This window comes from Ranitomeya imitator, chromosome 1 (genome assembly GCF_032444005.1).
Source record: "Ranitomeya imitator isolate aRanImi1 chromosome 1, aRanImi1.pri, whole genome shotgun sequence".
NCBI classification, from domain to species: Eukaryota; Metazoa; Chordata; class Amphibia; order Anura; family Dendrobatidae; genus Ranitomeya; species Ranitomeya imitator.
Genome location: NC_091282.1, coordinates 1,014,824,206 through 1,014,847,798, shown reverse-complemented (window position 1 = coordinate 1,014,847,798; position 23,593 = coordinate 1,014,824,206). Strand labels below are relative to the sequence as shown.

The following is a 23,593-nucleotide window of genomic DNA, read 5'->3' as shown; positions in this document are numbered from 1 at the left end:
GCTGCTAGGAAACCACTGCTAAGGACAGGCAACAAGCAGAAGAGATTTGTTTGGGCTAAAGAACACAAGGAATGGACATTAGACCAGTGGAAATCTGTGCTTTGGTCTTATGAGTCCAAATTTGAGATCTTTGGTTCCAACCACCATGTCTTTGTGCAACGCAGAAAAGGTGAACGGATGGACTCTACATGCCGGGTTCCCACCGTGAAGCATGGAGGAGGTGGTGTGATGGTGTGGGGGTGCTTTGCTGGTGACACTGTTGGGGATTTATTCAAAATTCAAGGCATACTGAACCAGCATGGCTACCACAGCATCTTGCAGCGTCATGCTATTCCATCCGGTTTGCGTTTAGTTGGACCATCATTTATTTTTCAACAGGACAATGACCCTAACCACACCTCCAGGCTGTGCAAGGGCTATTTTACCTAAGAAGGAGAGTGATGGGGTGCTATGCCAGATGACCTGGCCTCCACAGTCACCAGACCTGAACCCAATCGAGATGGTTTGGGGTGAGCTGGACCGCAGAGTGAAGGCAAAAGGGCCAACAAGTGCTAAGCATCTCTGGGAACTCCTTCAAGATTGTTGGAAGACCATTTCCGGTGACTACCTCTTGAAGCTCATCAAGAGAATGCCAAGAGTGTGCAAAGCAGTCATCAAAGCAAAAGGTGGCTACTTTGAAGAACCTAGAATCTACTATATAATTGTCTAAGGGTCACTTCCGTCTTTCTGTCTGTCCTTCTTTCTGTCACGGAAATTCATTGGTCGCGGCCTCTGTCTGTCATGGAATCCAAGTCGTTGATTGGTCGTGGCAAAACGCCCACGACCATTGCTACGACCAATCAGCTTGAAGCTCATCAAGAGAATGCCAAGAGTGTGCAAAGCAGTCATCAAAGCAAAAGGTGGCTACTTTGAAGAACCTAGAATCTACTATATAATTGTCTAAGGGTCACTTCCGTCTTTCTGTCTGTCCTTCTTTCTGTCACGGATATTCATTGGTCGCGGCCTCTGTCTGTCATGGAATCCAAGTCGCTGATTGGTCGTGGCAAAACGCCCACGACCATTGCTACGACCAATCAGCGACGGCCACAGTCCGGCGGCAATATGGCCGCTCTTTCCTCCCCGCAGTCAGTGCCCGCTCCATACTGCCCTCCAGTCAGCCCTCACACAGGGTTAATGCCAGCGTTACCGGAGCGCGGTGTAACGCACTCCGGTTACACAGCTATTAACCCTGTGCGACCAACTTTTTACTATTAATGCTTCGTATGCAGCATCAATAGTAAAACGATCTAATGTTAAAAATAATAAAAAAAAAAAGTTATTCTCACCCTCCAACGTAGCGTCCTGTCCTCGGCAGTGCAAGTGGCAGGTTCCGGTTCCAAAGATGCTATGCGAGAAGGACATTCCATGACGTCACGGTTATGTGACCACGACGTCATCACAGGTCCTGCGCTCATACCAACCCTGGGACCGGAAGCTGCCGCGTGCACCGCACAGAAGCGTCAGGACTACAAGGGGCCCTCGGAGGGTGAGTATAGTCTTTATTTTTAGTCTTTATTTTTTTATATAGCGCTAACATATTCCGCAGCGCTTTACAGTTTGCACACATTATCATCACTGTCCCCGATGGGGCTCACAATCTAGATTCCCTATCAGTATGTCTTTGGAATGTGGGAGGAAACCGGAGAACCCGGAGGAAACCCACGCAAACACGGAGAGAACATACAAACTCTTATGTTTCTTTTTTATTTTTTAACCTGTTACATACGTGGCTGGGCAATATACTACGTAGCTGGGCAATATACTACGTGACTGGGCAGTATACTACGTGGCTCTGTGCTGTATACTACGTCACTGTGCAATATACTACTTGGCTGGGTATTATACTACGTGGCTGGGCAATATACTACGTGACTGGGCAATGTACTACGTGGCTGGGCAATATACAGTACTACGTGACTGGGCAATATACTACGTGGCTGGGCAATATACTACGTGACTGGGCAATATACTACGTGACTGGGCAATATACAGTACTACGTGGCTGGGCATTATACTACGTGGCTGGGCAATATACTACGTGACTGGGCAATATACTACGTGACTGGGCAATATACTACGTGGCTGGGCAATGTACTACGTGGCTGGGCAATGTACTACGTGGCTGGGCAATGTACTACGTGGCTGGGCAATATACAGTACTACGTGACTGGGCAATATACTACGTGGCTGGGCAATATACTACGTGGTTGGGCAATATACTACGTGGCTGGGCAACATACTACGTCACTGGGCAATATACTATGTGGTTGGGCAATATACTACGTGGCTGGGCAATATACTACGTGGGCTGTGCAATATACTACGTGGACATGCATATTCTATGATACCCGATGCGTTAGAATCTGGCCTCCATTTAGTATAAGACATATTTTCAGTTTTTTCACATTTTTTTGTTAGGTATATAATGTACATGTGTTAATTCATAGTTTTGATGCCTTTAGTGTGAATTACAATTTTCATAGTCATGAAAATACAGAAAAATCTTTAAATGAGGTGTGTCCAAACTTTTGGTCTGTACTGTACATGCTGCGTTCTAAAATGACGCGCCGCATGTCCATAAATGCAGGGCCGCCGTGTTTGCACGCATAGTGGAGACGGGATTTCATAAAATCCCCACCACTATGCTGTAACATCTGGACGCTGCTGGTTGAACGCTGCGGCTGTATTCAGCGTTCAATCCGCATGTAATCTGGCCCATGGACACATACCCTAAACCAATAAAAAAAAAATGGGGTGGCAGGAAGTATAGGACAGTATAATTGTTTTTTTTTTTGTTTTTTTCCACAAATTAAGCCAGAATTGTGGTTTATGCCAGGGGTGTCAAACTGCATTCCTCGAGGGCCTCAAACCATGCGTGTTTTCAAGATTTCCTTAGCATTGCACAAGGTGCTGGAATCATTCTCTGCAGGTGATTAAATTATCACCTGTGCAATGCAAGGAAATCCTGAAAACATGACTTGTTTGCAGCCCTCGAGGAATGCAGTTTGACACCCCTGGTGTATGCAGCTCAAAATTCATTGGCCCCAATGTGCAGAGTAGTCACAAATTACAGAAAGTTTAAAGGGATTGTGTTTAGTGATTCGTGTGACCCCCAACCTCAGGCAGCATGAGTCAGAGACATGCTCTATCATTACACATATCTATTATGAAATTGTGTGAGGGAAAACATACTTTGAACAGGGAGGTGGGAACGAGGAGACTAAGCGGCCTAGGAAGGCAGGACCATGCCAGATTCTTCCTATCTAGCAGAGCTGGGAATGGGGAGAAGTCTCTAGGACCTATCTGTGTGACTGTTTACTGGTATCAATGGAGCCAGTAGGTTACACTGCGCTTGGTTCGGGCAGCATGAATCACTTGACAGGTTCAATTCAAAATAAGGGCACACTTAGTGGCTAAAACAAAACAGGCCAAGATTTAGTTCTGCTCTTTTTTAGCTAAATCATTTCACAAATTGTGAATGTCTCCATGGTTTATGTTGTTACACCACACTTTTATCAAAAGAAAAAAAATACAGATGTTAATCATGAAAACCACTCAGGCTTGGGGAAAATCTACATTGAAACAACATCTTAGGCTACTTTCACACTAGTGTCGGTACGGGGCCGTCGCCATGCGTCGGTCCGACGTACGTTGTGAAATAAATGAATAACGGGGGCAGCGGATGTTTTTCAACACATCCGCTGCCCCATTGTAATGTCCGGGGAGGAGAGCGCGGAGTTCCGGCCGCGCATGCGGTCGGAAATGGCGGACACGTTGCACAAAAAAAGTTACATGGAACGTTTTTTTTGTGCCGACGGTCCGCCAAAACACGACGCATCCGTCGCACGACGGATGCGACGTGTGGCCATATGTCGCAATATGTCGCTAATGCAAGTCTATGGAGAAAAAACGCATCCTGCGGGCAACTTTGCAGGATGCGCTTTTTCTCCAAAACGACGCATTGCGACGGCCGTCACACGACGCTAGTGTGAAAGTAGCCTCACACGCGTTATGTGTAGTATTCTGGCATTATCTGGATACTTTTTATATACCATAACAAATGACATATCAAGTAGAAGAAACCTTGCTAAGGGATTACCTGTATTTTACATTTTCCTCCTCTCGCAGTCTAAGCTCATGTATTCTTTCCTCCTGGTCTACAGGTCTGGCAGTGGATAAGGCACCAGGTAAAATTAGAGGATGACAGCAGAACGGTCACCCGTGGTCTGGTACATGCCCTGGTGCAGCAAGTGGAGTCACTGCTTGAGAAGTCACAGATCTCAGATTTGTAAGTAAATAGAACTTCTCATAGGAAACAGGAAAAACATTGGTGTCAAAATGCAGAAAATTTTACCACTAGGACTACTGGACTCGTGAACCCTGACTAGAACTACTGCAAGTAAGTCAAAATGACTATACCAGTAGTCCTAGTGTTAAAGGGAACCTGTCACCCCCTCAGGCGTTTGTAACTAAAAGAGCCACCTTGTGCAGCACAAATGCTGCATTCTGACAAGGTGGCTCTTTTAGTTATGATGCCTGCACACGCTGAAATAAACGTTTGTAAAATGTGCCCCCTCTTACCCTGAAATGTTCCCGGAGGCGGGTCTTTCCCTCCTAATCAGACACAGCACAGCCGTCACTCCGGACCTGTGCGTGCTGGGCGCCGCCTCCTCTCGCTTCATCAGCGTCCCTGGCGCCTGCGTTGTAAGTACGAAGGGCAGCGCAACTGCGCACGCCCGGAAAAAAAATAACTTAATGCGCAGGCGCTGGGGCCGATTATGCAGCAAGAGGAGGCGGCTATGACAAGAAGTCCATTTCATAGTAACATAGTTATTAAGGTTGAAGAAAGACTTTAAGTCCATCCAGTTCAACCCATAGCCTAACCTAACATGCCCTAACATGTTTCAGTCCTTACATATTGGCATTATGGATGTGATGTAATATGATGGTTTATTTATATACATTTCTTAACTATACATTTCTTATCTCCATCTCAAAAACATTTCTAGAATTCGCCCTTTTCTTACTTTCGACGCTGCAAAAACTCTTAGGGTATTTGCACACGTTTTTTCGTGCTTTTTTTTGCATTTTTTCGCAATAAAAACGCATACATATGCATCTTATCATTTAGAATGCATTCTGCAATTTTTGTGCACGTTTTTTTCTGCAAAAAAAAAAACGCATCGCGGTAAAAGAAAGCAGCATGTTCATTAATGTTGCGGATTTTTAGCGTTTTCCCCGCTATTGTATGCATTGGGAAAAAACGCAAAAAAAAAAACGCACAAAAAACGCGCCCAAAACACATAAAAAAACGCAAGAAATCCTGACGTGTGCACATAGCCTTACTGTTTCACTCATTCATTCTCATCTTGACTATTGTAACTCTTTTAATCGGCCTCCCTCTTACGAAACTCTCCCCGCTCCAATCTGTCCTGAATGCTGCTGCCAGGATTATATTCCTCACCAACCGTTACACCGATGCCTCTACTCTGTGCCAGTCATTACACTGGTTACCCATCCACTCCAGAATCCAGTACAAAACTACTACCCTCATACACAAAGCACTCCATGGCTCTGCACCACCCTACATCTCCTCTCTGGTCTCAGCCTACCACCCTACCCGTGCCCTCCGTTCTGCTAATGACCTGAGGTTAGCATAGTTAATCATCAGAACCTCCCACTCCTGTCTCCAAAACTTTTCACGTGCTGTGCCAATTCTTTGGAATCCACTACCCAGGTTAATAAGGTTAATCCCCAATCCCCCCAGTTTTAAGAGTGGCCTAAAACCACATATATTCAGACTGGCCTACCGCCTCAACGCATTAACCTAACTATCCCTGTGTGGCCCATTCAAAAAAACAAAACATAATCAGGTTCCTCACATCATGTTCTCATACACTTCATGCAGTTAATAGCCCTCTGTGTCTGTACTGCTACATGCTTAGGCTTATTAAGAAGCAAAAAAATGGAGTTCCATACACAAATACAATTTAAAAAAAATGTATATTTTATTACAAATATTATTGCACAATTTATCACAATATATCAATAGAGCAAACAAGAGACCCTAGTAAGAGACAAGTTAGTCCCAGGCATAAGAGTAAGTATAGACCATCACAATGGTACTAGTACTCTTTAACATCCCTTAGGGGGTGGATCCGGTCCTTTGGCAATATACATCACTATGGGTAAACTATTCGGCTACTAGATGCACTGCAAACTGTCCTCTCTTGTGGGGATACTGGTCACTATGACAGCCTGAGGGGGATGCACTATGTTAAGGATATCCAATGCTTATATTAACATGGTATATTATTATTATTTATTTATATAGCACCATTGATTCCATGGTGCTGTACATGAGAAGGGGTTACATACAAGTTACAAATATCACATACAGTAAACAAACTAACAATGACGGACTGATACAGAGGGGCGAGGACCCTGCCCTTGCGGGCTTACATTCTACAGGATTATGGGGAAGGAGACAGTAGGTTGAGGGTTGCAGGAGCTCCGGTGTTGGTGAGGCGGTAGCTCCGGTGTTGGTGAGGCGGTAGCTCCGGTGTTGGTGAGGCAGCAGCGTTGTCAGTGCAGGCTGTAGGCTTTCCTGAAGAGATGAGTTTTCAGGTTCCGTCTGAAGGATCCGACTGTGGTTGATAGTCGGACGTGTTGGGGCAGAGAGTTCCAGAGGATGGGGGATATTCGGGAGAAGTCTTGGAGGCGATTGGATGAGGAGCGAATAAGTGTGGAGAGAAGGATGTCTTGGGAGGACCGGAGATCACGTGAGGGAAGATATCGAGAGATTAGTTCAGAGATATATGGAGGAGACAGGTTGTGGATGGCTTTGTAGGTCAGTATTAGCAATTTGAACTGGATACGCTGAGGGAATGGGAGCCAGTGAAGAGATTTGCAGAGGGGGGAAGCGGAGGAGTAGCGAGGAGAGAGATGGATTAGTCGGGCAGCAGAGTTAAGGATGGACTGGAGAGGTGCAAGGGTGTTAGCAGGGAGGCCACAGAAAAGGATGTTGCAGTAGTCGAGGCGGGAAATGATGAGGGCGTGCACAAGCATTTTAGTAGATTGGGGGTTGAGGAAAGGACGGATCCTGGAGATATTTTTGAGCTGGAGGCGACAGGAGGTGGAAAGAGCTTGGATGTGTGGTTTGAAGGACAGGGCAGAGTCGAAGGTTACTCCGAGGCAGCGGACTTCGGGTACAGGGGAAAGCATGATGTCATTGACTGCGATAGATAGGTCAAGTAGGGAAGATTTGTGGGATGGAGGAAAGATGATGAGTTCAGATTTGTCCACATTGAGTTTGAGGAAGCGAGAGGAGAAGGAGGATATGGCTGATAGGCACTCTGGGATTCTGGACAGCAGAGCGGTGACGTATATGTAGGGTAACTGCATTGGATAGCAGAATGATCTATAGCCAGTGTGATTTGCGGTGGTTTATACTAGTACCATTGTGATGGTCTATACTTACTCTTATGCCTGGGCTAACTTGTCTCTTACTAGGGTCCCTTGTTTGTTCTTCTGATAAATTGTGCAATAATATTTGTAATAAAATCTACATTTTTTTAAAATTGTATTTATGTGTATGGAACTCCATTTTTTTGCTTCTCAGGCCGGCGTCACACACAGCGTATGAAAATACGGTCCGTATATTACGGCCGTAATACGCTGAAAAGTCCCGAAAATAGTGGTCCGTAGCTCCTCCGTAGGCAGGGTGTGTCACCGTTTTTTGCGCATGGCATCCTCCGTATGTAATCCGTATGGCAGCCGTAATGCGTGTTTTTATCGCAGGCTTGCAAAACCGACATACGGCTATACAAGGGATCCATGTGTTAAAAAAAAACCAAAAAACATGCAGTGGGGCAAAAAAGTATTTAGTCAGTCAGCAATAGTGCAAGTTCCACCACTTAAAAAGATGAGAGGCGTCTGTAATTTGCATCATAGGTAGACCTCAACTATGGGAGACAAACTGAGAAAAAAAAATCCAGAAAATCACATTGTCTGTTTTTTTAACAATTTATTTGCATATTATGGTGGAAAATAAGTATTTGGTCAGAAACAAAATTTCATCTCAATACTTTGTAATATATCCTTTGTTGGCAATGACAGAGGTCAAACGTTTTCTGTAAGTCTTCACAAGGTTGCCACACACTGTTGTTGGTATGTTGGCCCATTCCTCCATGCAGATCTCCTCTAGAGCAGTGATGTTTTTGGCTTTTCGCTTGGCAACACGGACTTTCAACTCCCTCCAAAGGTTTTCTATAGGGTTGAGATCTGGAGACTGGCTAGGCCACTCCAGGACCTTGAAATGCTTCTTACGAAGCCACTCCTTCGTTGCCCTGGCGGTGTGCTTTGGATCATTGTCATGTTGAAAGACCCAGCCACGTTTCATCTTCAATGCCCTTGCTGACGGAAGGAGGTTTGCACTCAAAATCTCACGATACATGGCCCCATTCATTCTTTCATGTACCCGGATCAGTCGTCCTGGCCCCTTTGCGGAGAAACAGCCCCAAAGCATGATGTTTCCACCACCATGCTTTACAGTAGGTATGGTGTTTGATGGATGCAACTCAGTATTCTTTTTCCTCCAAACACGACAAGTTGTGTTTCTACCAAACAGTTCCAGTTTGGTTTCATCAGACCATAGGACATTCTCCCAAAACTCCTCTGGATCATCCAAATGCTCTCTAGCAAACTTCAGACGGGCCCGGACTTGTACTGGCTTAAGCAGTGGGACACGTCTGGCACTGCAGGATCTGAGTCCATGGTGCCGTAGTGTGTTACTTATGGTAGGCCTTGTTACATTGGTCCCAGCTCTCTGCAGTTCATTCACTAGGTCCCCCCGCGTGGTTCTGGGATTTTTGCTCACCGTTCTTGTGATCATTCTGACCCCACGGGGTGGGATTTTGCGTGGAGCCCCAGATCGAGGGAGATTATCAGTGGTCTTGTATGTCTTCCATTTTCTAATTATTGCTCCCACTGTTGATTTCTTCACTCCAAGCTGGTTGGCTATTGCAGATTCAGTCTTCCCAGCCTGGTGCAGGGCTACAATTTTGTTTCTGGTGTCCTTTGACAGCTCTTTGGTCTTCACCATAGTGGAGTTTGGAGTCAGACTGTTTGAGGGTGTGCACAGGTGTCTTTTTATACTGATAACAAGTTTAAACAGGTGCCATTACTACAGGTAATGAGTGGAGGAAAGAGGAGACTCTTAAAGAAGAAGTTACAGGTCTGTGAGAGCCAGAAATCTTGATTGTTTGTTTCTGACCAAATACTTATTTTCCACCATAATATGCAAATAAAATGTTAAAAAAACAGACAATGTGATTTTCTGGATTTTTTTTTCTCAGTTTGTCTCCCATAGTTGAGGTCTACCTATGATGTAAATTACAGACGCCTCTCATCTTTTTAAGTGGTGGAACTTGCACTATTGCTGACTGACTAAATACTTTTTTGCCCCACTGTATATACTGATATATATATATATTAATATTTCATCCAGCGTGATATAGCAGAAAGACGGTAATTCAATTACCGACTTTTGCTTTCTCCTTCCTAAAACCCGACATGATTTACATACAGTAAACCATCTCATATCCCCCTTTTTTTTGCATATTCCACACTACTAATGTTAGTAGTGTGTATATGCAAAATTTGGCCGTTCTAGCTAGTAAATTAAGGGGTTAAATGGCAGAAAAAATTGGCGTGGGCTCCCGCACAATTTTCTCCGCCAGAGTGGTAAAGTCAGTGACTGAGGGCAGATATTAATAACCTGGAGAGGGTCCATGGTTATTGCCCCCCCCCCCCCAGGCTAAAAACACCTGCCCCCAGCCACCCCAGAAAAGGCACATCTGGAAGATGCGCCTATTCTGGCACTTGGCCACTCTCTTCCCATTCCCGTGTAGCGGTGGGATATGGGGTAATGAAGGGTTAATGCCACCTTGCTATTGTAAGGTGACATTAAGCCAAATTAATAATGGAGAGGCGTCAATTATGACACCTATCCATTATTAATCCAATACTAGTAAAGGGTTAAAAAAAAACCACACATTAAAAATTAATTTAATGAAAAAAACACAAAGGTTGTTGTATTAATTTATTCTACTCTCTCAATCCACTCAATGAAGACCCTTGATCTGTAAATAAAAAAAAAAAAATAAACCAAGAATATACATACCTTCCGAGGATCTGTAAGGTCCAACGATGTAAATCCATCTGAAGGGGTTAAAATATTTTGCAGGCAGGAGTTCTGTTAGGCTACTTTCACACTAGCGTTAACTGCAAACCGTCACAAAAACGTCTTTTTCCCGAAAAAACGGATGCGTCTAAAAACTGCAAAACGTATGCAACGCATACAGCATTTCGACGGATACGTCGCAAATCCGATAAACGGTTGCGTTGAAATGCTGGATGCGTTGCATACGTTTTTACCATCCGTTGCTTCCGTTTTTACGACGGATCCGTTGTTAAAATGGGAGGCACCAAAATTTGATTGGCTACTGGAAACTAAGGGAAATCTATATAATAACTGTATTTACAGGCCATCTTTGAGGGTTTTAGTTTAGTGGCAAGGATGGATGGTGTAATTGGGAGGATTTCGAGTTTGGTTACTGAAGTTATATTTGAGACGAATCGCCTGGATATCATAGTGTGGGAGAAGGAGGCGGCAGCAGAAAGACGGAGGATGCAACGGAGAGTGCAACGATTCTGGATACATCCAATCAATGAGCTGCGGATGACCAGGGGTGTCCAGTCCACTCTCTATCTGGAGTTGCGGTGCAACCCACAGAAATTCTACAATTATGTACGGATGAGAATGGAACATTTCGATTATTTGGTTGGAAAACTAGAGGAGGTCATCCAAAGGCAGGACACAAGGATGAGGCTTGCCATCACACCGGCGGAGCAGCTCCTGGTGACACTGCGGTAAGCATCTTTTTTTTATGTGATTGCTCATATTGAATGTTATTACATGCTGCAGAGAAAACTGCGCTGACACATTGCGCAGCATTTTCTGCAGCATGCAATTTTATGGTTTGTTTGAGGCCATTCCACTGGTTTTTTTATTCTTGTGTCATTGCTCATATTGAATGTTATTACATGCTGCAGAAAAAACTGCGCTGACACATTGCGCAGCATTTTCTGCAGCATGTAATTTTATGGTTTGTTTGAGGCCATTCCACTGGTTTTTTTATTCGTGTGTCATTGCTCATATTGAATGTTATTACATGCTGCAGAAAAAACTGCGCTGACACATTGAGCAGCATTTTCTGCAGCATGTAATTTTATGGTTTGTTTGAGGTCATTCCACTGGTTTTTTTTGGTTGATGGTCTGTGCAATTTTTTTTTTTAACATTTTTTTTTCTTTTTTTTCTGCAGCTTCCTAGCTACGGGTGAGTCTTTGACTTCACTCCATTTCCAATTCAGGTTGGGGATTTCCACTATTGGCGGAATTGTGAAGGACACATGTCGTGCGATTTGGGACACTTTACAGCTGGAGTATATCCCACAACTAACAATGGAAATCTGGTTGAGAAGTTCCGAACAATTTGAGAGAATTTGCAATTTCCCAAATTGTGTTGGTGCCGTGGACGGCAAACACATAAGGATTGCTAAACCGGCAGGAACAGGATCAGAGTACTATAACTATAAAAAATACTTCTCCATTGTACTCATGGCTATTGCTGACGCCAACTGCCGATTCCTTGCTGTGGACATAGGAGCGTATGGCCGGTCCAACGATTCACAAGTGTTTAAAAACTCTCTCCAATGGGTCGCTGCCTGTATGGAGATACATACAATTTCCCGCCAGCAAGACCGCTCCCAGGAACAAGTGAACCAGCCATGCCATATGTGTGTGTAGGTGATGAATCCTTTCAACTGTCGCCGCACCTACTGAAACCATACAGCAGCCGTGAATTACACCGTACCAAGCGGGTATTTAATTACCGTCTTACTAGAGCAAGAAGAGTGGTAGAGTGCTCTTTCGGTATATTGACGGCAAAGTGGAGAGTTCTGCTGACGGCAATAAAACTGGAAACAAAAACTGTAGACGATGTTGTCAAGGCATGTGTGGTGCTCCACAATTTTGTTATTTCAAAGGAGCCTGTTACCTTGGATGACGAAGAATTGGAGACATCCTTGTGGGATTACCGCAGTGCCTCTGTTCGCTCCACCAGTTCTGTTACAATGATGAGAGACCAGTTTGCGGATTATTTTTTGTCACCTGTTGGGCGGATTTCATGGCAAGACATCATTGTGTGACATGTTTTTCTTGGTTTTTGTTGTTTGTCAAAATTGTTTTTGTAGCAACCCCCAAAAAAAAAAAAAAAAAAAAAACACAAAGTGTGGTTTGCTTGCTAATATAAAACCATTTTGTTATACCTTGAAAACGTCTGGTGTTTCTTTTCACTTAACCTTTAATATTTACCTTAATGAATCAACACACACACACAGTAGATTGTAAACCAGAAATATTTTTATTTCAAAAAAATAATTTTTTTTTGGTAATTTTCAAAAACATTATTTTTTTTTTTTGGCAAAAAAGAATTTTTGAGTAACAAGGAAATTACAGTTTCACAGGTCTTGGTAGTGTTGGGTGGAGTAACTATGGGAGGAGGGGCTGGAAGGTTGGACCACGTCGGTAGGTGGGATTGGGGAAACCCTACCTGTTTGGTCTGCAGTGGAAGGGGGGTGAAAAGCAGGAGGCTGACCAGAGGGGGGTTGTGTTGGGGTAGGTGGAAAACTTCCTGGGGAAGGAAAGCTGGGCAAAGACGAAGAAAACACGGGTGAATACATTTGGGTTGTGGGCCGGGTTGGGTATTGGTACTGATGTGGATATTGGGACTGGCGGTGATATTGTGGGGCATGGTGTTGAAATTGGGACTGGGATGTGTGGGGAGGTGTGGGGGTAGATTGTGGTTCATTGATGACCTTCAGAAGAGCGTTATGGCAGCTATTCATTACCCGCATCTGCTGATCAAAAGAAAGCTTTTCCATGCTCCTGAGCATGGACTGAAAAAAAAGATTTGCTGGAGCTTGACTTACATCTAAATGCAGCCTATCCAAGCGACTGCTGATTTCATGGTGGTTTTCACTCATGCGCGATTGCACCATGCTGAAACCAGCAGTCACTTGTTCTCCCAAAATTTTAAATGAATTTTGGAAGCCTGCATTTAGATGCAAGAACTCAGGAGCATAGCTCCTTTCCTGACCCCTCTGACGCTGCCGCCACGAACCTAACGGTGGTGTAGAGGTGGCAGGGTCCGAGGGGTGGGGTAAAGCGAACGCTATCTGTTGACCATCAGATGCGAATAAGGAAGGCTGCGCTCCACTGGTAGAGGTGGATGAAGTGGAGGGGACAGAGGGGTGAGAGGTGTGGGGCCTACCGACGTGGTCCCCGGTGGCGGACTCAGGAGGGATCGCTTCAGAGGGCGCAGAGGTAGATGCAGGCGCACGGTGGCTGGAGAAGGTGCTGTGAAAGAAAAAAAAAAAAAATTAATATATTGATATGAAAAAGCCCGGACTGAAACAAAAGTTTTGTGATTAGACAGGTTCTTACTGTGATGTTGAATACTTACACTCTACTCAGCATGGTTTGCCTCAGGAAGGAGAGGGCAGGGCCGTATCTGTACCTCCTCTTCTTCCTTCCTGCTGAGCCACTCCGGGCCTGCATCTCCTCGTTAAATTCTCTTTTAAAACGATCCCTCAGTGACCGCCACCGCTTCCTAACCTTGCCACCTGTGAAGACAGGAATGAAGAAAAAAAAAAAAAAAAAAAAGGTAAATACAATACATTACATTCAGCTCTAAACATCACTGAAAAGTGAATACTTACATAGTTTGCTCTGCTGCTGTGGAAGAAGGTCCTCCCACCTCGGAAAGATGTTCCGGCATACTTCCAACCAGAGCCGACGGGTGACACTGGTATCAGCATGCCTGCGGTCAGCCATGTTCCACAGCGGCTCCCGCTCTCGGACCTCCTCGATGAGGGCTTCAATCTCTATGTCAGAGTCTTCTGCGGGAGCACGCTGTGAAGCCTGTGAGAAAAAAAAAAAAATATAAGAAAAAGATAAAAATTAGTACACTGAAAAAAAAAAAATGACCAATCGCCCCCCCACCCCCCCAAAAAAAAGCAACTTACTGATGGCCGACCGCGGCGATGAGTCCGCCGACTCTGGGAGTGCCTGGGAGAACCTTCATGGTGTTCAGCAGCAGCAGCAGCAGCAGCAGCAGGAGACTGAAATAAAGGATAAAAAAAATTAGCTTGAATGTATGTATATGTTTTCTTGGTTCCGTTGTATCTGAAAATCTGTTTCATGTATGGTGCTGGTGTATGGTGTGAAGCAAGTGATTCACAACTACTTACACTTGGTTCCTCCTCCACTTGTATATCTCCACCCGTCTCGGTCCCTTCTGACAGCTCCTCATCGGATTCTGTTTCCTGTGTAAACATAATAAATGCATGTAGTGAATAAAATTTATGAAAATTAAAAAAAAAAAAAAAAAAAAAAAAATGGGGCCATTTACTTACCGATACACGCTGTTGCTGTGGAGGAGGGCTGCCAGAAGAGGACATTCTGTTCCGGTAACCTGTGGACCTGGTGGCTGTGGACCTGGTGGGTCTGTAAGTTAAAAGACACTTGCAATCTGCTCTACACATTGAAGTAGCAGATTTGGGGTCTTCAAAACTTACTTTCAATAATTTGACGATGCGGTCCTGGTGGCTGTGGTCTGGTGGCTTTGTCCTGGTGCCTGTGGACCTGGTGCCTGTGGACCTGGTGGCTGTGGACCTGGTGGTCTGTAAGTTAAAAAACACTTGCAATCTGCTCTACACATTGAAGTAGCAGATTTAGGGTCTTCAAAACTTACTTTCAATAATTTGACGATGCGGTCCTGGTGGCTGTGGTCCTGGTGGCTTTGTCCTGGTGCCTGTGGACCTGGTGGCTGTGGACCTGGTGCCTGTGGTCCCTACTCTATCTGCAATATAATAAGTATAATGGATTTATAATTAGACCACCCCAGAACTAGGTAATGTTCAGCAATAAACACCCTGTTAAATTGTGTAAAATAGGTGAACACCCAAACCCAAAAACAGGTGCACGTTATACCATTCTTTTCCATGTCCCCAAAAAAAAAAAAAAAAAAAAAAAAAATGTAAAAATGTGAGACACCTTTAAAAATATTTTTAAGTTTAACTAAAAAAAAAAAAAAAATTACCTTCCCCAAAAAAACCTTTTAAAGGATAACCTTTAGTAAAAAATGAACCCTCAACCAACTCTGTATTGCATGTGTAACCATTGGTACATACACCTGTTTTAAATTTACCTTTATGAAATTTTTTAATAAACATTTTATTAATAATTTTATTTTTTTTTTAAATCACAATGGAGCAGAAATGCTCTTTATTTTAAATACACGTACATCAACTGCGAATGGTTTCAACAGTAAATTAATAAAATTAAAACTTTTTTTTAAAAAAAAAGCACTCACACATTCTAACCAAAAGCTGCAGACCACTAGGCTTTGCAATAATACATCCAATTAAAAAAAAAAAACCCACATGCTGCACAAACCACTATACTAAAGGTACCGTCACACTGAACGATATCGCTAGCGATCCGTGACATTGCAGCGTCCTGGCTAGCGATATAATTCAGTTTGACACACAGCAGCGATCAGAATCCTGCTGTGATGTCGTTGGTCACTGCAGAAAGTCCAGAACTTTATTTCGTCACTGGACTTCCTGCAGACATCGCTGAATCGCCGTGTGTGACGCCAATTCAGCGATGTGTTTGCTGGTAACTAGGGTAAACATCGGGTTACTAAGCGCAGGGCCACGCTTAGTAACCCGATGTTTACCCTGGTTACCAGTGTAAAAGGAAAAAAAAAAAAAACACAAAACCTTCATGCTTACCTTACGCTGTCTGTCCTCGGCGCTGTGCTTTCCTGCACTCACTGTGAGCACAGCGGCCGGAAAGCAGAGCGTTGACTTCACCGCTCTGCTTTCCGGCTGCTGTGCTCACAGCCAGAGCAGAGAAGCAGAGCGCCGGGGACAGGCAGCGGAAGGAAAATATGAAGCGTTTGTTTTTTTTACATTTAGGATGGTAACCATGGTAAACATCGGGTTACTAAGCGCGGCCCTGCGCTTAGTAACCCGATGTTTACCCTGGTTACCCGGGGACTTCGGGATCGTTGGTCGCTGGAGAGCTGTCTCTGTGACAGCTCTCCAGCGACCAAACAGCAACGCTGCAGCGATCCGGATCGTTGTCGGTACCGCTGCAGCATCACTCAGTGTGACGGTACCTTTAGTAAATACATCAAAAATCAACATTAACCAATATGGCATTGACAAATGCACATGCAACCAACAAGACGCACACAAACATACCTGCAAGCAGAGTCATAACACAAGTATAACACATGAACAGGCGTAATATTGATGAAGGCATAATAAGGTGCAGGCACGTGAACACATACATACAAAAGCACACAGCAGTACAAAAATACACACACACACACACACACACACACACACACACGGCCATCAGTCCTCCGGCTGGAGCTTGATGTCTTCGCAGTGGCAGGCCTCAGGGTGGATCTGGACTGTAGCAGGGCACTGGCTGTTGCAGGACGACGGCAGGCCTCAGGTTGGATTCAGGTTTTAAAAGCTCTTGCTGTAGTCAGTACGGCATACACAAATGCGCGCACACACACAAAAATGGCAATATACTCACAGTTGGAGTGTGTCTGGTCCTTGCTGCCAGGCTGGGGTCTTGGTGTCCGGCTGGGGTCTTGCTGCCAGGCTGGGGTCTTGGTGTCCAGCTGGGGTCTTGCTGCCAGGCTGGGCTCTTGGTGTCCAGGCTGGGCTCTTGGTGTCCGGCTGGCTGGAGGCTTCTTCTTGTCTCTGGGTCTAGCTGGCATATGTGGGGGTTGAAGGCCCAGACCAGGTTTATATAGATTTGGGGATGTCTGGCCATTTAGATAAAAAATCCTGTTTCTGAGCATGCTCAATAGAAAAAAACGTATTGCAGCGCTGCATTGCGTCGTACGACGTGTCTCGACGCATCCGTCGCTCATAGACTTTCATTCAAGCAAAAGACGCATGCCGACGGATGCGCCGAGACACGTTTTATTGTCGGAGCCAAAAAACGTTACAATCTACGTTTTTCCAGACGACGTGTCGCCTCTTTTCGACGCATCCGTCGAAAGACGTATACCGACGAATGCCAATTCGTCGCAATGCATCGCCAATACAAGTCTATGGGGAAAAAACGCATGCAGCAAAATATTTTGCTGCATGCGTTTTTTCGGCAAAACGACGCATTTTAACGTATTGCAGTTAACGCTAGTGTGAAAGTAGCCTAAATGCAGCGCTACTCCTGCCTGCAAAACCCCAGAGAATGAAGGTAAAGTAGGTCAATGACCTATATTTAGCTTCATTTGCGGTGAGGCGCCCTCTGCTGGCTGTTCCTAGATCGTGGGAACTTTCCTAGAAAGCTCCCTGGCTCGAGTTCATATGAGGACAACCAGCAGAGAGCGCCTCTTATGAACTCGAGCCTGGGAGCTTTCTAGGAAAGTTCCCACGATCTAGGAACAGCCAGCAGAGGGCGCCTCACCGCAAATGAAGCTAAATATAGGTCATTGACCTACTTTACCTTCATTCCCCGGGGTTTTGCAGGCAGGAGTAGCGCTGCATTAACAGAACTCCTGCCTGCAAAATATTTTAACCCCTTCAGATGGATTTACATGGTTGGACTTTACAGATCCTCGGAAGGTATGTATATTCTTGGTTTATTATTTTTTTTTTATTTACAGATCGAGGGTCTTCAGTGAGTGCATGGAGAGTAGAATAAATTAATACAACAACCTTTGTGTTTTTTTTTCATTAAATTAATTTTTAATAATGTGGTTTTTTTTTTAACCCTTTACTAGTATTGGATTAATAATGGATAGGTGTCATAATTGACGCCTCTCCATTATTAATTTGGCTTAATGTCACCTTACAATAGCAAGGTGACATTAACCCTTCATTACCCCATATCCCACCGCTACACGGGAATGGGAAGAGAGTGGCCAAGTGCCAGAATAGGCGCATCTTCCAGATGTGCCTTTTCTGGGGTGGCTGGGGGCAGATGTTTTTAGCCGGGGGGGCCAATAACCGTGGACCCTCTCCAGGCTATTAATATCTGCCCTCAGTCACTGGCTTTACCACTCTGGCGGAGAAAATTGTGCGGGAGCCCACGCCAATTTTTTCCGCCATTTAACCCCTTAATTTACTAGCTAGAACGGCCAAATTTTGCATATACACACTACTAACAGTAGTGTGGAATATGCAAAAAAAATGGGGATATGAGATGGTTTACTGTATGTAAACCAGGTCTCATATCATGTCGGGTTTTAGGAAGGAGAAAGCAAAAGCCGGTAATTGAATTACCGGCTTTCTGCTATATCGCGATGGATGAAATATTAATATATATACATATATGTGTCTCAATGACACATATATATATATATATATATATATACACCTATTCTATGTGTACACATTTATTCTACCTATTCTACTGTAAGCTGTCAGTGTGATTTTACTGTACACCGCACTGAATTGCCGGCTTTTCTCTCTAACAGCGCTGCGTATTCCTCGCAAGTCACACTGCTGGTCCGTATTTTTGGGGCTTCCATACTTTCATTGACGTTTTATTTGCGCAATACGGTGACAAACGCAGCATGCTGCGATTTTCTACGGCCGTAGAAAGCCGTATAATACTGATCAGTTTAATACGGCAGATAGGAGCAGGGGCATAGAGAATAATTGTGCTGTATTTTTTGCGAGTTTTACGGACGTAGTTTCTGCGCTCTTACGTTCGTAAAACTCTCAAGTGTGACGCCGGCCTTAATGTGTATTGGGAGTATACACTGATTATCCGGTCATTTTGTGGGTCAATATATGAAACCGCTTGGATGTTATTTGTTACCGGGTGGGACACATTTTTTCTGTGAGTTTGAACATATACTTAGGCAGTTAACTGGTTCATGCAGCTTTACATGAACACCCGATCCTTACACTATGGCTGATCCGAACAACGAAAGCAATTGTTACCATCCACCTCTCGTGTCTCCCCTTTTCCTCATAGATTATAAGCTTGCGAGCAGGGCCCTCATTCCTCTTGGTATCTATTTTGCACTGTGATTTTTGTTATGCTGTAATGTCTATTGTCTGTACAAATCCCCTCTAGAATTTTTAAAGCGCTGCGGAATATGTTGGCGCTATATAAATTATCATATGCCAATTTTTTCTACGAGTCAATTGTACTATGTACAAAAAGATGCAAAGGAAAGCTGGGTTTGTAGGGAGAGCGGGCACTATTCCCCTTCAATTTTCAGAGCCCGTATGCAGAGGTCATGTGACTAGGAGAGCAGCTCAAATTCCAGCAGGATTTAGCAAAGTATTTAGTGAAATGCTGATCTGTAGCAGGTAGTGCACAGGAAAGGGACATGTAAAGTAGTGGCCAACCCCTTTACGGGGAACCACCACTGCACAGCCACTCCATTCATTCTTATGGAAGTGCCAATGACCAACACTCAACTATCTCTGGCCATCTCATTAGAATGAATGGAGCAGCAGAGTACATGATTCACCACTGCTCCACCCACACAGGGCCATTCAGAGGCCCAGTGCTCAGGATTGGTGGGGTTACCAGTGATCAGACCCCAGGAATGGAGACGTTATCCCTAATCCAATGGATAGGGGTTAACTTTCAAATCTGAGAATACTTTCTAAAGCAAAAGGTCAGGGAAAAAAAATGTGAAGACCATGTACGTCACACTCTTTTTTTTGCTCATATTCTTGTGTATTGGCTTCAAAAAAAATAAAAAATAATATATATATATATATATATATATTTATCCTCACAAATAGAGAATGTGAGCGCATTTTTGCTACAATTGTTACCTACTGGGTCTTTGTATGTTCTCCCTGTGTTTGCGCGAGTTTCCTCCTTTACGCCAAAGACATACTGATAGATTATGAGCCCCACTGGGCACAGTGTTAAGTGCTGTGGAATATGATGGTACTAAATAAGCAAAGCACACAGAACATGCTCAACACCTGCTTGTGTACAATTGCTCACAATCATATCTATCCTGGCACATGATGCCAGTTTCCATCTTACCAGTCTGGTCTGCCTGCTGGAACTGAACACTTGTTGCCTTGTTTGATGTTAACAATATGTCTTGGCCCCAATATCAATACTTTTCTCTTTTCTTCTTAGGCAGGAGGCGAGACTACATACTGCATCAGAAATATTTATGGAAATAGTTTTAAAAAGAGATTTCCCAGAATTCATTACCACCTACCTTAATCTGGATCATACATTCCTGAGCAGCAAGTTCTAGGTAAACTTGGGCTCCATGTCAATGCCTTTGATTTACTGTAAACTTGTGATGCAAATTGCAGCCGATGTAAAGAACATGACAGGTTTTGGAAAGAGTCACCCGATCACTTTTGTCCTCAGACAATCACTGCATGGTTGAATTGTACAAGATCCCACTGGGGGGGAATTCACATATTTTAGTTAGAGCAAGTCATTGCTCCTCAAGTTGCCTTCAAACACTTAACTATACAGCTAATCTTTCTGGTATAATAAAATCAATATGCAAAAAAAATACACATTGTCAAGAAGGGGTTGGTGTATGGGAAAATCTTTCATAAGAATATGACAAAGAAAGCTACGGTAATTTATTTTGCATTTCGATACCTTAACATTATAATGTCTCTGCTTGATCTCAGTTAGGCTGGAGTCACACAGCATATATAAAAAACAAACAAACAAAAAAAAAACGGTCCTTTTTACACGGACAAAAATCGCACAAATGTTTCATTAACAGTGATCCGTGTGCAGTGAGAGGATGCGATTTTTTTTCTCCAAAAAAATATCCGTGTGTCATCCGTACGGCAAGATTTTGCTAAATCCTTACTGAACCCAACAGGATATGAGACATGGTATACATACAGTAAACCATTTCATATCCGTTAGATTTTTACATATTCCTCACTAATAATGTTAGTACCGTAGTTTGTGTGCAAAATTTGGGAGCTCTAGGTGTTAAAATAAAGGGTTAAATCACGGAAAAAAACTGGCGTGGGCTCCCACGCAATTTACTCCGCCAGAGTGGAAAAGCCAGTTACTGAGGGCAGATATTAATAGCCTAGAGAGGGACCATGGTTATTGCCCCCCCCTCCCGGCTAAAAACATCTGCCCCCAACCACCCCAGAAAAGGCACCTCTCTGTGCTATTAATATCTGCCCTCAGTCACTGGCTTTCCCTCTCTGGTGAGAGAAAATTGCGCAGAAGCCCAAGACCGTTTTTTCCCGTGAATCAACCCTTTAATTTAACACCTAGAGCTTCCAAATTTTACACACAAACACTTCTAACATTATTAATGAGGGATATGTAAAAATCTAACGGATATGACATGGTTTACTGTATGTAAGCAATGTCTCATATCCTGTCGGGTTCGATAAGGATTTAGCAAAAGTCGACAACTGAAAGGCCATTGGAATGCTGGTCAGGAAAGCGTGCACGCTTTAAGATATAGATATATATATATATAACATATACATATATACATACATATACATACATACTAGATGGTGGCCCGATTCTAATGCATCGGGTATTCTAGAATATGTATTTATGTATATTTATGTATGTATATAGCAGCCACATAGTATATAGCACAGGCCACGTAGTATATAGGAGTCATGTAGTATATAGCAGATAAATACTACATGGCCTGTGCTATATACTATGTGGCTGCTATATACATACATATTGTAGAATACCCGATGCGTTAATACAAGCCACGCAATATGTAACAGTGGCCACGCAGTATATAACACAGCACACGCAGTATATAGCAGCCACGCAGTATATAACACAGGCGACGTAGTATATAACACAGGCCACGCAGTATATAACACTGGCCACGTAATAGCACAGCCCACGCAGTATATAGCAGCCACTTAGTATATAAGACTGCCCACGCAGTATATAGAAGCCACGTAGTATATAACACTGCCCACGCAGTATATAGAAGCCACGTAGTATATAACACTGCCCACGCAGTATATAACAGTGGCCACGTAGTATATAGCATGCAGTATAGAACATAGCCCACGTAGTATATAGCACAGCCACGTAGTATATAACACTTCCCACACAGTATATAACACTGCCTATGTAGTATATAGCAGCCACGCGGTATCTAACACAGCCCACGTAGTATACAGCAGTGTGGGCACCATATCCCTGTTAAAAAAAGGATGTGGCGCAGTGGGAGATATGAAGCATATTTGGTGGGAATGTCCGATAGCCTCGACTATGTGGCGGGAAGTAGGATTAATAATTGAAAAAATGTATGGCGGGGCAATACAACTTGATCCGGCCATATTCCTTTTGGGAGCCAAGTACCCAGGCTTTTCTAACAAATTCCACAGGTTGATAGGCCAGCTGCTTATGGCCGCTAAGCTACATATAGCTACCAACTGGAGGTCGCCATTTCTCTCTGTCCAATCAGTTAGAGATAAAATGAATACATTCCTCTTATATGAACGTATACATGCGACTAGGGAAGATTTGTGGGAGGCCTTCTACCAAATTTGGAAACCGTGGATGGATCTTAACACGAACTTGAATCTTGAACAAACCTTGACTTTATCTATTTGAGACTTCATTATCCTGTGAGAGATTCTGATGACACTGGGGTTGAGCCTACGTTGGGTGGGGTGCGGGGAGATGGGAGGCGGAACTCAAAACGGAGCAAAGTATAATCCTGACTTGTAAATTTACTGCAGCTTACCATAAAGTAAAGTGCATAATCTCATTTCCTTCCCCATTTTCCCTCTTTTATGTCCCCCCATGTTCTTGTCTCGTCATATCTGTATTTTCGAATTTGAGTTAATATATGTATGGTTTTTCCTCTTTGTTTAGATTTAAGCTTATTGAACTCCCTTGTAAGGGAATCTGTTGTTCAATTGCTATGTTATTGAAAATAAAAAGTTATTGAAACTAAAGTGTATGGGGGCCTATACTTCCAATCTATCACATCGACTATTGTGTTGGACAGAGGAAGATATTGTCCAGTGACTACAGTTTTTCTTCAGTGTTGGTGCTGAATGGCCTCAAAACAGCTATATTAGAACCATTCAATGCAATGACTTTGCCAACAGCAGCATGAAACCAAGCCGCTTGGCATTCAAAGATATTTTTAGAAGGAAGTGTACAAATAGATAAGCTGTGCCTGAAAGTGGGGAGAGGGCAAACCAGAAACCAGAGTCCTGCCATATGTACAACCATAAAAGTTTACAATATGCGCGAGTTAGGAAATTTGGTTACCTATAAATGTAGCAGGGTCTCAATTCTTGAGCTACTGAGCTCACAGTTCACACGAGGATTAAGATTGAAAGCAAAAAATGCATCCACAAGAATGGGAAAACAGAAATATTCTGGTGACCATTCTTGTGCTACATGTTTGTACAACAGCTC

General features: G+C 43.7%; 1 protein-coding gene across 2 annotated transcripts in view; it reads left to right on the top strand.

Moving 5' to 3' along the window:
* LOC138656749 (malate synthase-like) overlaps nucleotides 1-20,861 on the top strand; it is a 79,997-nt gene extending 59,136 nt beyond the window's left edge. Inside the window, exons 14-15 of one of the 2 annotated variants that reach the window (XM_069743967.1) lie at nucleotides 4,203-4,327; nucleotides 20,318-20,861. In XM_069743967.1, the coding sequence (XP_069600068.1) occupies nucleotides 4,203-4,327; nucleotides 20,318-20,441 (249 nt within the window). In that variant the 3' untranslated portion in view covers nucleotides 20,442-20,861. Of the gene's footprint in view, nucleotides 1-4,202; nucleotides 4,328-11,424; nucleotides 12,363-20,317 lie in introns of those variants that run through there. The other variant, XM_069743966.1, reaches the window with a different exon arrangement.
* Nucleotides 20,862-23,593: the final 2,732 nt, after the last annotated feature.